The 14,519-nt window shown below is 45.4% G+C and overlaps 1 protein-coding gene across 2 annotated transcripts in view; it reads left to right on the forward strand.

Annotated features, from left to right (window-relative positions):
• Window positions 1–14,519, forward strand: part of GALNT9 (polypeptide N-acetylgalactosaminyltransferase 9) — a 100,199-nt gene that overhangs the window by 6,750 nt on the left and 78,930 nt on the right. For both annotated transcript variants that reach the window (XM_065851770.2, XM_071815943.1), the window contains exon 2: window positions 13,139–13,319. In XM_065851770.2, the coding sequence (XP_065707842.1) occupies window positions 13,139–13,319 (181 nt within the window). The remainder of the gene's footprint in view (window positions 1–13,138; window positions 13,320–14,519) is intronic.

Raw genomic sequence — 14,519 nt, forward strand, 5'->3', positions numbered from 1 at the left:
TTGTGAATATCTGGATGCCTTGTAGGCGGAGGGAAAACCCATTTCAGGGATAGCACGGCAGATGCAAATAGGTTAAAAATTGTCTTTCTGCCCTATAGCTTTTGTCCTTTTAGATGTTCCGGAATATGCAGGTTTCCCAGGCAGTCCTGAAGACAAGCTGCAGTGCAGCTGGTGCTTGCCGGACGCTCAGCGGGTCCTGCAGGACACAGAGCGCTCCTGGCTCTGTGGCGCTGCGAAATGAGCATTCCTGGCTCTGCAGTGATGTTTGACAGCACAGAGCAGATCGGGGCCTGACTCCTGGAGTCTGACTGGGACCCAGGACTTGGCCGAATAGGTATTTTTAGCGTGCATATGCAATTGAAGGCCTGTGGGTTATCTGTGTCCTAGCTGAATGCTTGAACCACCATGTCGTTTAACCAGTATGTTGTTTAAAAAATAAAAGCAAAAGGAAGATCATATAGCTTCCCTTTAGGTGAATAAGACAGCTGATGCATTCTTTAGGACTGTGGGTCTTTTCTGGACAAAGGTTTTCAGGCTTCAAAGCAATGATGGGGCTTTTCATTGCCTCCTTTTCCACGTCCTCTGTTGCTGAACCTCCCCCAGAGGCTGGATCTCTCAGCCCCAGCGGTTATCACAGCCCCCAGCAGCCATCCTCAGTGCATCAGAGCACTCGGGAACACATCAACACCTGGATCTTGGGCAAGGTCACACACAGGCTCCAGTCCTGTTTCCCACAGCCCAGACCGGGGTCCCAGCCAAGGTGCTGCTGCACCCTTCCCACTGCACAAGGGCCCGTTTTTCCTGGAAGGGCTCCACCGTGGCAGCTGGAACCCTCTCCTGCAATACTGCAGAAGTTTGCTTCTCGTTTTGTCTCTGTGGCATTTTTGGTGGGGTGATAGGGTTAATTGGTTGTTTTTCATTTGGATTCTTTATGCTGGTTTTGTGTTTTATTTGGCAATGGGGCCTTACTGCCCTTTTAGAAATTGGATTTATTTTTTCCTCCAGCTCTCGTATGCCTCTAGGATGTGAAAGTTTTGTAAATAAAAATGTATTTTTGTTATATTAACTCATTTTCAAGCAAGGCTTGTGTTGCAGAAAAGATTGGTGGGATTCTTTCCTGTGCATACTGAACTGAAGGCAGTGATAAGACTAAAAATATCCCAATTGAAATAGCATTGTATAACCCAAAGGTTAGTCTTCCTCAGGATTCAAATTTGCAGTTGCTTTATAGATTCCTTGTAAGGCAGATTTGTACTCATCCAGCCCTGTGTAAAATGAGGCTACTGAGAGCTGCACGATTTATATCTGCAAAACTCAATCCCGTTGGCAATTGCCACGAGCACAAACCTGCTGATGAAAGATGAAGGATGCTGTGCCCGCTGGCCAACCAGGCTGCACGTTCTGTGCTCTTTGTGTTGCTGGAGGTGCTGAGCAGGGACCGGGGAACGTTCACACCTCTAATAGGGAAAACCAGGTTCTGCTGCACAGAGCTGTTCATCCTAGAACACAATGATAGATTGCAGGCGGCTCCATGTGACAGATGGGAGTGGAGTACGAGGTGAGAGGGAGATGATCAAGTTATTGAACAGCCCAGTGCTAGGCTGCCTAACTGCTGAAATGGTTGGTGCTTACGATTTACAAAAGCAATGGGTGGGTTTAGCTTAGAACAATGGGTGGTTGGGTGGTTTGAGTGTTAGCTTGTGTTAGCCTTGGGTTTGGAAACCACTTTTTTTGGGTAGGTCTGTTCCATGCTTTCTGTTGCGTGGAGAACCCCCAGAATCCAAGCCTGTGGGTTTAGGGTTCTGATTGCAGCACCATGGCGGGGATGTGGGCGGCAAAAAGCTCCGCTGGAGCCTGCCTGCCGGTTTCTGCTGGTGAGCAGCCTTTGCTTCCACTGTGTCATGATCTTCTGCATCTGCCAGAGGCTGCAGCTCTCTCGACACTCGAAACGTGTCTTTTGTTTACCCACTGCCGGTACCGCAGGGAGCAGTGAAAAGACTTGTAGGTATTAATTAGAAGTTTCCCATCTTTCTTCAATTTATTATTTGGCAAATTCACTCAATGCATCCTTCCCAGGGTTCTCCTTTTGGGGTAGACCTGAGCGTGTCAGCACCTGCACTCAACGCTTTGCTCTGAGCTACTCCAGCTTGGAATATACCAAAAAAATCATCTTTGATTTTAGACTCGTGCCAGTCTCATCCTCCTCTTGAAATGGATCCATCTGGCTCAATGCATTTTCATTTAACAGAAAATTAATCCTGGAATGGAAGTGGCTTTTCTAATGCCAGTATCCAGTGGGGTTGTATGTAAAACCTTCTGTTTTCTGAAAGAGTCAGCTTGGTGTGGTTCCCATTTCAGGCCTTCAACCCCGGGCCAGCAGCAGAAAGCCCTCTGGGATGAGCTCAGGGAACTGAGAATTTCTTCCGTGATTCACTCTGAACCTGACTTGCCTGGTAACTGGATTCTTTGTTTCCCTCTTTCTATCACACATTACAAAGTTCACAAAATGAGATAATTAAGCCTTCCTTGCACGGTGAGAAGAGTGGACAGAGGACATGTGGCAATGGAAGAGAACTATTCATGGCCTGGTCTGAAGCTGGGGACACAGGCTGGTCCGTGCCGCCTCCATGAAGCTGCTGGTCACTGCAGAGCGTGGTTTTGCACGTTACAGGACTTGTTTAGGTATCATAAGTGATGACAAACTGGAGCACAAATGCTGCTGTCTTAGAGACACGGTGGAGGTTGTGGAAGAACGAGAGCAGCGAAACGCTTTGTAAAATTCTTCTTATTGACAATCAAGTTCTTTGCTTTTAAAGGAACCAGACTCAGATCTTCACATTGAATTCCTCTGCTTGCTCTGTTAATTGGCAATATGTTAACACAAGCCTTTTCTCTCTGCTTTCCTGCTTACTTCAGTTAATAGCCATAGCAGCAGGGAATTTCCCTGATGCTACACCAGAGCTGCAGGAGAGGCTTTTTTATTGTCAGGTTCCTCAAGCGGCAAACTTGGGTCGCACTGGCTTGTCTGGTTGCCTTTTGGTGGTGACTGAATAACTAAATGATGCGAGGAGCAGAGAAAGGGTCCTGTGCTGCTGTTTGCTGGGCATGCAGTGCTCCCTGTGCTGGGCTCCCAGACGCGCTCCGGCCCGCGGGGCTCAGCACCGGCTCTCACTGGGACTGTTCCCTGCCGGACGGCTCTTTGTGCCGATGGGCAGCCTGGCTCTGTCTGAGTTCAGCGTGAGCGGGTGGCCCATCTGCCGTGTGTCCCCATGGAGTGCCGAGTCCCACCTGTGAGCCGAGACCTCAGCTCTCGGAAATGGAAGTCCTGATCCATACCAGTCTCTTCACTGAAGGATCTTCTTCTCCTGTGGAAAGGCACCTTCTATCGCTGTCTTCATTTCTCTTTTTGCTGTGGAATTTAACTTCTCGTAATGTGGTCATAGCTACAAACCTGAGACACATCCGGGGACAGGAACATTCGTTCTTCTATGGAATTTCTGTATAAAGGAAAGCAAAACCTGAAGAAAAAAATGAGTTTCCGAAAACCTGGATTTCTTTTTACGTTGCCTTGGTGGAAACCGAATAAGCACTTTTTCAGTCGCTAGCGTTAGGAAGGTAAATTGGAGAAGTCTAATCCACAACTTCGAAGTTGCAGCCGTTGTCTTTATCTGTAATCTGAACTCCAGGTGCGTGCGGCAGCTTTGAGGATGCTCTGCAGGTGGAGCACAGCAGCACCTTGTTACCAACGCACCCCGTGTTGGCGGAGAAAACCCACGGTGTCCGCAGTGAGTCTGTCAGGGCCTAAGCTACCCACGGGTCACCGGCAATTCCTAAAAATACCAACATGCAATGAAACCAGTCTTGTTAATAATGAATCAGGTATTATAGCGGTGCTGTTTTAAAGTGCCTGTAACAGTGGATCATCGCTTTCCCGCTCCTGGAAGCCTGAGTCAATTTATCTTTATATCTACGATAAACCAGAAAGGGCAGGAATCAAAGTAAGCAATGTTTTTATTACCACTTTTAAATAAAACATTGTGCCAATATTTTTTTCCCGATCATTATATCTTTATTTGCTCAAATTTATTGACAGTTGCTATTTATCCTCATTTCTCCTTTCTTTCGCAAAACAATCTCATCCCTTGATTTACTTCCTCCAGAGAATATAATACCAAATTCTTCTTATTTTTCCCTGATAAATCCCTGATTAATTGTATGTTAGAAGCTATCTATGCAACATCGTGTCTTTCATTTCTAAATAGGCTTTCTTTTACAAATTTCGCGAGAGAACACTTTTCTTTCTGGAGCCAAAATCCAATCCAAGCTCAACATTCCCTTAAACAACAGCAAGGCACTTCAAACCCAGGTATGATTCTCAGCATTGTGGGTGATTTCTACTCCTCTGCGAGCAGGAGACAACCAGACCTTTCGTGGTGCTGCATCCTCCAGCGGATCTGCCCTATTTGTGGCTGCCAATGTATCTCACCAGGTAGGACACTCTGCGTTGTAACTTTCTTCACTGTGGTTTCACAACTGCCATGAATTGTTGGTTTGTAAGCATTTTGATTCAGATGCTGGATTCTGGGCTGTATTTTTGCTCTTTCCAATGTGTCCTGCGTTTGGTTTGGAGCTGTCTTGTCCTGCTGGTAGGAAGTGAAATGCTGTGTGTATGGCAGGAGGCACCGCAGCCTGCCCTTGGCAAGCGAGGCACAGCCATACAGTGTGTGACGTGAGGCATGGAAAGATATGAAGGGATCGAAAACAGAGATGTAAGTTCCGTCTCAAACCAAGGTTTCAAGCCAAACTCCCTGTGAGGTGTCAAAGATGTGCCTGAAAAAGCAGCACACAAACACAGTTCAAGAGAAATACACATATCTCCAGATGTGAAATAGGCAGTCTGTCAGGAAAATGAGCATGTTTTGAAGGCAGCCATCAATATTGCTGTGCAATGATGCGAAAAGAAAAGTATGCCACCTTTAAAGAGCCTACAAGGCAATATCACACTGAAAGGAAAATGGAGGAATCGAGGCTCTTTCTGGCTCCTGTCAAAACCAATATCCAAATTAACTGATTTTCAAATGTGGGCCCTTGAAGAGATCTGATGGAAGTATTCAAACTCTCGTGTCCTCCATGGCAGCCGATCTCTTCTGTTGGCTGTTCCCAAGGAGAAATGCCTGATGATAAGATAGGGAGGCAGCAGATAGAGAACCAGAACCGCTCTGACAAAACTGGGGGTCTTTTCAATCATTTAATTCTCTCCTGGCCGACAAAGACACCAGACAGAGTCACTGGGAGCATGGAAGGAGAACGATGGACATAGCCAGCAGGTCTGTAGGTGTTACGTTGTCTCTTTATTGTAGTTCCATTGCCAGACGTGGACTTGGTGACTGATTTCACAGCTGGGGAGAATCGAGATCTCACTTTTGAGCATGATGTGATTTTGAGTTCCAGCAGCTACTACGGCTGAATTTAATGCTCTCATCCTCCACTGTGTAAAATGGGTTGAGCAATTGGGAGCTTTCCAGTCATACAAATGGCAAGTGTTGTATGCGACTTTGTTATTGGGAAAGCTGCCTGTGTGATTATGTGAGTTTAATTTAATAGCAGGCTGTTTAGGTAAATGAGCAGGGAGGCATATGAATGTCTGCAAATAATGTGGAGCATGATTGCAAAATGATGCTGCAGGAGATGGGCTCGTGTGGCCCTTGTCGAGAGCTCAAACAGCCCTGAGCCCTGGACTCCATCCCCTGGGACGGAGCAGCATCCCAAGGGTGGCGACTGAAACCTGGGCTGAACGGCAGTAATTCGGCAGGCTTGGCCGTGTCAGATGTGCTACAGCCCTTGGTTAGCTCAGCACAATAGACTCTAGAGTAATACAAGCCTGCATAGGACCTGATGTTAGGTAGACATGGTTTTTTATATTCCTTTAAAGATAATTTTTTCCTTACGGAACCGAACCCTGTGGGATTTATTGCTGCAGTTGAGCTGGTCTGGCAATAGGCCGGTAGGGATTTCTCATCCAGCGCTGCATCAGAAACCAAAGGGGTATTTTTAATGGGTAGAGAGGCGCAGTCAGCTCTGTAGGTGCAAGCAAATGTCATTGTATCCAAGAGCATCTTTTCAGCGTTGGGCCCCGTCCCGTCGGAGCCTGGATCAGAACTTTCCTGCAGCTGTCCGCTGCTTCCCTTTCCTACCTCTGACTCACACAATTTCCCTGTTTTTCTAAAGGTCTTTTCCTCATTTGTGAAATGAAATCCCTTTGACTTGGCTTGGAGCAGCTTGTTCCTGAATCTAATCAAACAGCCTTGAAGTTTTAGCTCTTGCCCCTTGTGGCTTTTCAAGGAGAAGCCTCTTTCTGTTTCTCTAGAATGGCTCTGTTATCATCTTAATGCTCACTTTCCCCAGAGTTCTCACCTCTGTTTCCCTGGAGAAATTAAAGAAAATCTAATATATTGATAGAGATGATCCATTTCATGAGAGTCAGTGGCACTCTGACCGTGACAGTACGGGAGAATTCATTGCTGCAGGAGCCCATTGGGTCCTGTGTTGGTGTCTGGGCTTTTAGAGGGCACCGGGTAGTTTTAAGCCTTATTCCTACCTGTCTGCGTTAAGATAATGAGGGTAATCTAATATTATGCTTCAGAGCTTTAGTTACCTGCCTATGGGGTTCAGAAGGGAGCTCTGCTGCCAGAGTTTAATTGGCCGAGTGCTCTGTGATTTGTGTTTGGTCTCTTTGGGAGCCTCAGGTGTTGGGGCTGCCGGGGGCCAGACACCCACCTGAGGACACTCGGGCTCTGTCCCCGTTTGCTGTCACTTACACCAGCGCCGCGGCTCCCCTCTCCCGCTCCAGGTTTGTGCCATCTCCAAGGAGGAGTTTTCTGGCTTCCCTCCAGAGCCCTGAAGAGATAAATCCATTTCTGTGTTCCACTAGCACGAGCCACAAGTCCGCTGGGATTTTGAAACTTCCAGAAGAATCTTGGCATCTGTTACTGATTTAAAGAAAACAAGCTTATCTTTCTCTGTGAATGATCTTTTAGATCATAAAAATTAGAATAAAAAAACCCTGGAATGACTCATACATACTTTAGAATTGTGCATCTGAGGTAGGCTCTTTTGGTTACTCAAAATTTAAGTTTAAAAATCTATTGATCTCCCTCGTTTAAGGATCCCTGCTCTTTGGAAAATTGATTTTTCTTATATCAATGCTCTGACAAAACTCTGGCATCTCTCTCATTATCTTTAGGCGTGGGATCAGTGTTCTGCCTCAGAAACGGGGTTTATCTTCATCTCCAGTGGTCCGTGGAGCTCCTTTTTCTTGGCCTTTCCAGTCATCAATCTGTTTATCTCCTCCTGAATTATCTGTTGTAATTAGAATACATTTTCTCATCCCAAGGGGAAACCAGCTCCAAATGAGTATTCTATAAAAGCAATTACTTTTGATATTAGATATCTGTACATAAAAACACAGTATTTCTTCCAATTAAAAAGCACTAATGAATTTTGTGTCTAGAAAGGGAGCCTACGCAATGCTACTGTTTCTGCTAAGCCGATGAACAGAAAACCGAGGCCTGTAAAAGGCCGATGGAGCCAACGGTGCCGTGTGTGAAACGCCTTCGAATAGTGGGTCAGGGAGAGAAAACGGCTCTGCAAGGACATACGTTCCTTTTTTTTCCCCAACAGGCCCATTTTGCGCGTTGATGGACCCGGTCGTTCTCCGCATTGTGCCAAAGACCATTGACACAGTTTTTCCTGCTGTGTTTGTCCCCGTTGTGCATTTCACCTGTGGGTGAAGGTTGGCAAACACAACCCCACGCTGCCACTTGGACAGAGAAGGGTCTGGAGATGAGGTCAAGGTGGAAAAACCACTGCAGCCCCCAGGCTCTAGAGCCAAAAAGCTGCACACCAAGTGCTTCAGTTTTACAGGTTTACGAGTACTTTTTTCCTTTTCAAGCCGTCAGCCACAGGATACTGTTTGTGTTCTCCCTGCTAAATCTGCAGAGATACTTGGGGATGATACTGGCTACCAGGGAACATCAATCTTTCAAGCAAGGGTGCAGCACACTTGATTACAACTATAAAAATAGGACTGTATTTTGGATTTCAGATAAACGCAAGTGCTGGAGTCATTGACATTGGATGGGGTTTTGTTTACTGCTCTTCTCTATGCGGAGAGTTGAGACTGTGTCCCTGTGGAGTGCAATTTGGTGAATGTTTCTATATGTAAAACTAAATATCATCCGGACACGGGATTCCTTCGAACTCAGAAAGCAAGCATCTTGGTATGGACAAAATTCAGATCAGTTCCCCAGGCACTTAGTCTTCAATATTGTGTAGACTTACTGCAAGGTGGTGGCAGGAGAAACCGATTGGGGATATGGAAAATTGGGATATGCAGAAATTAAGGGCCAGGCTCTATTTAACATTTAGATTGAATGATGAGCCAGACACTACCGCTCCTCGTGCTGCTGTTTGCGAGGTTGGCTGGAGTACTGTCAAATAGTGAAATAATCCCCAATATGATTTTTTTTTTCCTGGATGTTGTTGATCTTTGTGCTTGCAACTGCAAACTGCTTTTACTTTTTCGGGTTTAATTTTGGTGCACTTAGCTGCTAATGCATTCAGGGGATTTATGCCTGCAGAACAAAACTAGTTTGTTGTATTCTCCAAGGCAATAACCACAGAGAGCCACTCTTTAGCTATGGTCATTTCTGCATTGAGCACAGTTTGTGCAGTATTTATGGGAGTAAATGGAAGAGGCAGATACCTGGTTTTGGCCAACTTTCGTATGGAATCCTCTTGTGAAAATGAAGCATCCAGCATGGGAGAGGGAGGAAAGAGAAAGCACGGGCTATGGAACCTGCTCAGCGCTGCGGCAGTCAGGGTTGTACCACGGGGTGGTGGAGAGGGATACCATTGTATGGGTGATGTCCTCCGGTTCTAGCACAGTGTGAGCTCCGACTGACCGCACAGGGAACGACCGAAAGGAGAGAAGGTGCTTCAGCTCTGGTCGGTGTGAGACACTGAGGGAGGCTGCTTTTTAATTCCCCAGTGAATCACAACGGGACAAGCATTCACGCAGTCACTGGTTGTGATTTCTGGCTCCACCACCATATCATGTGCAATCCTGGGAAGTCCTCGAGCCTTTCAGCAGCTCATTCCTGCCCAGCGGTGGGAGGGATGAGTCCTTCCAGCCTCAGGGCACTGGGACCCGGGCACTGGTGTCTGGAGACAACTGTGAGGTTTTTAGTGACAGCTGCATAAAGTGCTCCAAGCACCATAACTTTCTGTGCACTGGGGGCTGCTTTGCTTTCAGTAGCCCCAGGAAAGGACATGTGAACTAATACTGTTTTCTGACACTGAGTCTAAAGCCCAAGATCTGCTTCTTTTGGGACGTAGTACCTAACTTGGGCGCTTTTTATCCAAAGCATTTTGTAAAAATGGTTCTTAGTGCCATTTTGTAGCCTCTATGTCCCTTCTTTATCAAACCTTCTGCCTGGTGGGGCTCATCAGCTCAATTTGGAATGGAGACAAAGCTCATGGCACGTTTTCCCGTGGCTGTAGCCCGGGGGCTTGCTTGCCCTCCCCACAGCGTGTCCTCGAGCGCCCGCTCTGGGCTCCGTCCTGAGCCGAACGCCCGTTGCTCCCTGGTCTGTCTGTCCGTGCCATGGAGCCTTTCTCTGATGCAGACATGTTCTTTTGGAAAACTTGTTCCTCTCGGTTCCATTTAGGGATCACTAAAAGAGAGCTATAACCAGCAAGACAAGTGGTGAGCTGAGACCTTTTGCTTGGTGTTGAACAGCTCACGTTGCTCGCTCTTCCTCCTCCTCCAGCCAGGCACTTTTCCTGTGCGTCTGCTTCCCTCTAACATGTGCTGTTATCTCCTGAAGGAGGAAGACCAGGTTTTCCTCTGTGCCTAAAGATAGACCAGTAACCTTCATCTGAAGTTTCTAGCTGCAACAGAACAGGATTATAAAATTAGCACAATGCAGTAATTCAAGACGGAAGCACGAGGGCTGATTCATTAGATGCAACTAATACCCCCTTCCAGAAGGGTGGTTTTGTGTAGAACTAGCTTAGAAGATTGTTATAACATGAGTCCTGTTTTAGCTACGCTACTGAGCCTATTCTGGAGTCTAGGAACCTTTTCTTTCAAAAGGTATAACTGGAAATGCTAAAAGTCAGCTTTGTCAGTCTATGTAGAGCTGCTATTTCCGCTGATTTATTTTTTCTTTGTCTTGGTTAAGCCAGGGTCTAAAGATTTTTATTACCTTAAAGCTGTGCAGGGAGTTTTCAACTGAGAAATCCGAACTGGAAAAGGAAGGAAGGAAACAACTGTGGTGCTGATGAGTTTTATGTTTCCTCTTTAAGAGAGAGAGAAGGGTTTCAGGGGTCCCAGGTAAAACCGCTGGGTGACTATGCTGGTTTTTCAGAAGGAAATGTTTTATTCCCTTCTTTAAGGTGAGAGGAACCAGAACAGTTCTGTGTGGTCACTCAGGAGTGCAGCGCGAATAAAGCTCGGAAGGCAAAAGGTTCATTATGTCTGAGCACCTTGGCTGAACCTGATTTACAGCTGCTGGTAATTGTGTTGCAAATAATAATAAAAAAGACCCTAAAATAATCACAGATGTGATTCGATCATACTTTCACCATAGTTTCTCACATAAATCTCTTCGGTAATTTTCCCATTGTGACAGGGTTTATGGTGAAAAATAAAAGTTCTCTTTTCTTCCTAGGAAATTATGCATCCTGCAGAGTAATTAATCTGGTTAAGAAACTAATATTGGTTCATTCTGCTCTTTGTTCTCCCAGCAATATCTGTTTTGTGCAGAAACCTCTGCAGTGAGAGCAATAAATTTGAAACGAATGGCAGACACTAATTATTTGTGACCTCATTGTCATCTGTGGTGTTGAACTGGGTGTGACTGATCCCAGAGTATGGGCTGTACATCTTTTTAGCCTAAAAATGTGAAGACAGCTTTAAAAAGAGGGGCTCACCGGGCATTGCCACTGTCGTTCCCCTCTCTGCCCACCACCGTTTGGGGGCTGGCAGCACAGTTTCAGTTCTGTGTTCTGACACGAGCCACAGGGTTACGCTCTCAGCAATGCTGCCGTACGCTGCCCTCAGTGCAAAAAGGGGTGAAATGGGTGCTGGTTAGAGCCGTAGGTAGGCAAGGCATACGTGAGATGAGGATCTGGAAGTCCACAGCAAGCTTCAAAAGAAGGAAGAAGTGGAAAAGCGCTCTGATCTGATCTGCCTTGGTTAAAACCCAAGTTGAACCAGAAGCACTTCTCTGTCTGTCTTTTTTAGGTTTTATGCTGTTCCCCATCACTGTAGGATCTGAACACCCCGCATGTAAAATCAATAGCAATTGTCTCTCTGCAGAGCAGCAGTATTTCCAGAAACGTATCCCTTTCCCTGTCGTTCCGGTAGGCAAGACATGCAGGAATGAACCCTCCTATGGGCTGTCCATGGGTTGTGCTGAGCAGGGAACACCCGAATGTGGGGCATGAAGAACATTGCCCTGCTGGCTCTGTCCTGGGCAGCCCGGCCACTCACCTGTCTGAGAAGATGCTGCTGAACTGGCTCCCTTTCTGGTGTTTCACAAAGGGGTGACCAATGCAGATAACCGTGGGGCTGGGGCTGGCTCAGGCAGTCATGGAGCAGAGCACTGCTGTGGGGACATTCGCTGGAGCAACGGGTAATCGTTGAGACGAGAAATGCTGTGCAGATGTTATCCTATGTGAGACATACTGCATCTAACTAACCAACCGAGCACTGAAGAACATTGCCTGTAATTGCTGAATTTAACACACATATATAAAATATGCTATATTCATTGTTCCTAAGAACTTATAGAGAAAATTTACTGCTTATCTTGCAGAATGAAACAATGTGATATCATTTATTTAATTGCTGCTGTATATTGGTTGATGTTACTGCGTTGCTATAATAACTGTCAGTCAGACTAGGCTACAATTTGGGTAATCAATGGGGGAAAAACCTCACAGCAATATGTTCTGAGAGTTAGTCAGATGTATGATGACTCTTCCCTAGAACAAGATCATATTATAAGCACGAAGAGCTGGAATACCGGATTTAGGAAACAAGTACATGAAATAGTTGCCATTATGCATGGTTTGGAAAGCTAGCTAACTAATTCTCTCCTAAGAAAAGTAGCAAACAAAATGTTTCAAGCATCCCGGGGTTGAAAGTTTCGTCCTCCTTTTACTTGTACCATAAAGATGTAGGTGTTTTGTTCTGTGAATTGCAAGAACTTATAGCATAAAGAATAAAATTTCCAGCTACTGGAATTAAATTGTTATTTAAAGTCAAAGGACTTGGAAGATATTTGCACATTTTGGCGTGGCATCCCCAAGGCTATTATAAATAACTTTTTCACTTATAATGACTTGTTGGTAGTGAACCTTTTGGAAAGGAAATCTTTGACATTAAACACAGGATATTTGAGGAGCTTATTTATGGGAATTCAGCACCAAGTTCAGTGCCTGTTGCCATGGAAGAGATTTCTGGTGATGTGATCATATGGGCATAGTTTTGGTTTACATATATTTTTGAGTTGAGCGATGATACAGCAGTGGATGAAGCTGATGGATGCATTGGGAGCTGCGGGTGGACTTGGTGCCACAGACAGAGGCCTCAGCTCTCCCAGAACTGACATTAATATGGAGTTAAATGGATCTACACGTGGTGGAAATTCAACATATCTCCCTTAAAATGAATGCAGCTATAATGGGCTGTACTGGGAAAGGACCCGGCCTGCAGTTCGTATGAGCAAAATTTTTCATAATTACCTTTTGGATAATTAAGCATTTTGGAATGTTTGGAAACCAGATCCTGCTTCCAGGGCTTTATAAAGGAAAAAGGAGAAGTCAAGAAAGCTGCTAATTGATTCTTTATAATTTGCTCATGAACCATTATGCACTGACGCTGCAGGGTACGTTGATATGGACTCCGGTTTGAAAAGCTGAGGGTAATTGCCACAGAACTGTGAGGATTTCGGAGCTGAGTTTCATGGGTTCCCCACCTGGTTCAGCTGGGAGCAGTCTGTGGTCACTGAAGAGGTTGTGTGCATTTCCTTTAGATTCATTTTATTCTATTTTTGTCTCTTTTGTTTAGGTCTGGCAAAGCCCATGGGATTAGTTGAAGGCCCAGGGGGCTTGGGCCAGGGGGGAATGGCCGCTACCCTGCGAGACGACAGCCACGAGTCAGAGACCAAGTACGAAGAATACGGTTACAATGCCCAGCTCAGTGACCGGATATCGCTGGACAGGTCCATCCCCGACTACAGACCGAAAAAGTAAGTTGAATTCTACATTATTATCAAGTTTAAGTGACTGATTGTTGCTTGTTGGCCCATGCTGGCATTCGTCCCTTCGCGTCCTGTTCTGGTTGGAGCACGGCAGCAGTTACTCAGCATATACTCCTGAGTTTAGTGAAAATGGAAAAGACCAAATGCCATCTCAAGCCTGAAGTGCCATGGTAAATGCACAGCTAATACTGTGAGTAATGTATTAATGGGCACATTCAAGGCTTCGCATCGAAAACTCCATCAGGATTTTGGTGCTTTGGGGGTTGGTTTGGCTTGGAACAAGGCGTCTGTGCCCAGGTACTCGTGCACGGGGGAAGGGGCAGCGACCACAGGCACTCGGTACATACAGGTCACTTAACAATCAAATCAACTGCCTTTTCTTTAATTGCGTTTGGTGTTCTTAGAATTGTTTAGTCAGGTTTTACAATGCGCTGAAGCACAGACTGAGTGTCATCCATCAGGGGTCTATAAATGCAATAAGCTTTTTTTTTTGCCATTAGAATGTGTGTTTGTTTTTATTCTAGCGCTGTAGTCTTCACACGCCTGTGCTATATTTGACGTTGCAATTCTGTGTTTAATATTTGTACTGATTTATTATATTTCGTATTAAATGTCTTTCAAATCTCTCATATTTATGGAGTTATGTATCATCCAGATGAGACATCTGTACTGTCATCCCGCGAATGACAATCAGTAACGTCTTAATGCGGAGGAGATCAGCAGCAGTGCCTTGTTACTCTCGGGAGGCAGAATTGAAAAGAATACTTAATTAATTTCTAATAATAATCTTCTGTTTTAAAAGACCCACTGGGGCTCCCAGGCAGAACTGAAAGTTAAATAAAAAAGTGTCTTATTAAGTAGCAAGGAAAAGTTTAGCCAAGCAAAGCATCTGTGCTCTTCGAGGAGATTGCAATTGAAGTAGGAACTTGGGCAGTTCCCTCTGCCAAAAACGAAATCCAACAAAAGAAAATTTCAGCTTAACTACAAATTTCATTAGCTGTGCTACACATTAATCTAATCTCAGAAGTATTGACTCAGCATTTGTTTTCTCAGACAGTTGCTATAAGAGAGAAAACCCAGATAAAAGACAGTGCAAAGAGGAAAAAAAAACCCACTGCTTTGATATCACGTTTGATGCAAGTATAGTGACTTGTGCAATGGTCTTACCTCTCCATCTCTCTTGATGTA

Source organism: Patagioenas fasciata, chromosome 17 (genome assembly GCF_037038585.1).
Source record: "Patagioenas fasciata isolate bPatFas1 chromosome 17, bPatFas1.hap1, whole genome shotgun sequence".
Classification (NCBI taxonomy): domain Eukaryota; kingdom Metazoa; phylum Chordata; class Aves; order Columbiformes; family Columbidae; genus Patagioenas; species Patagioenas fasciata.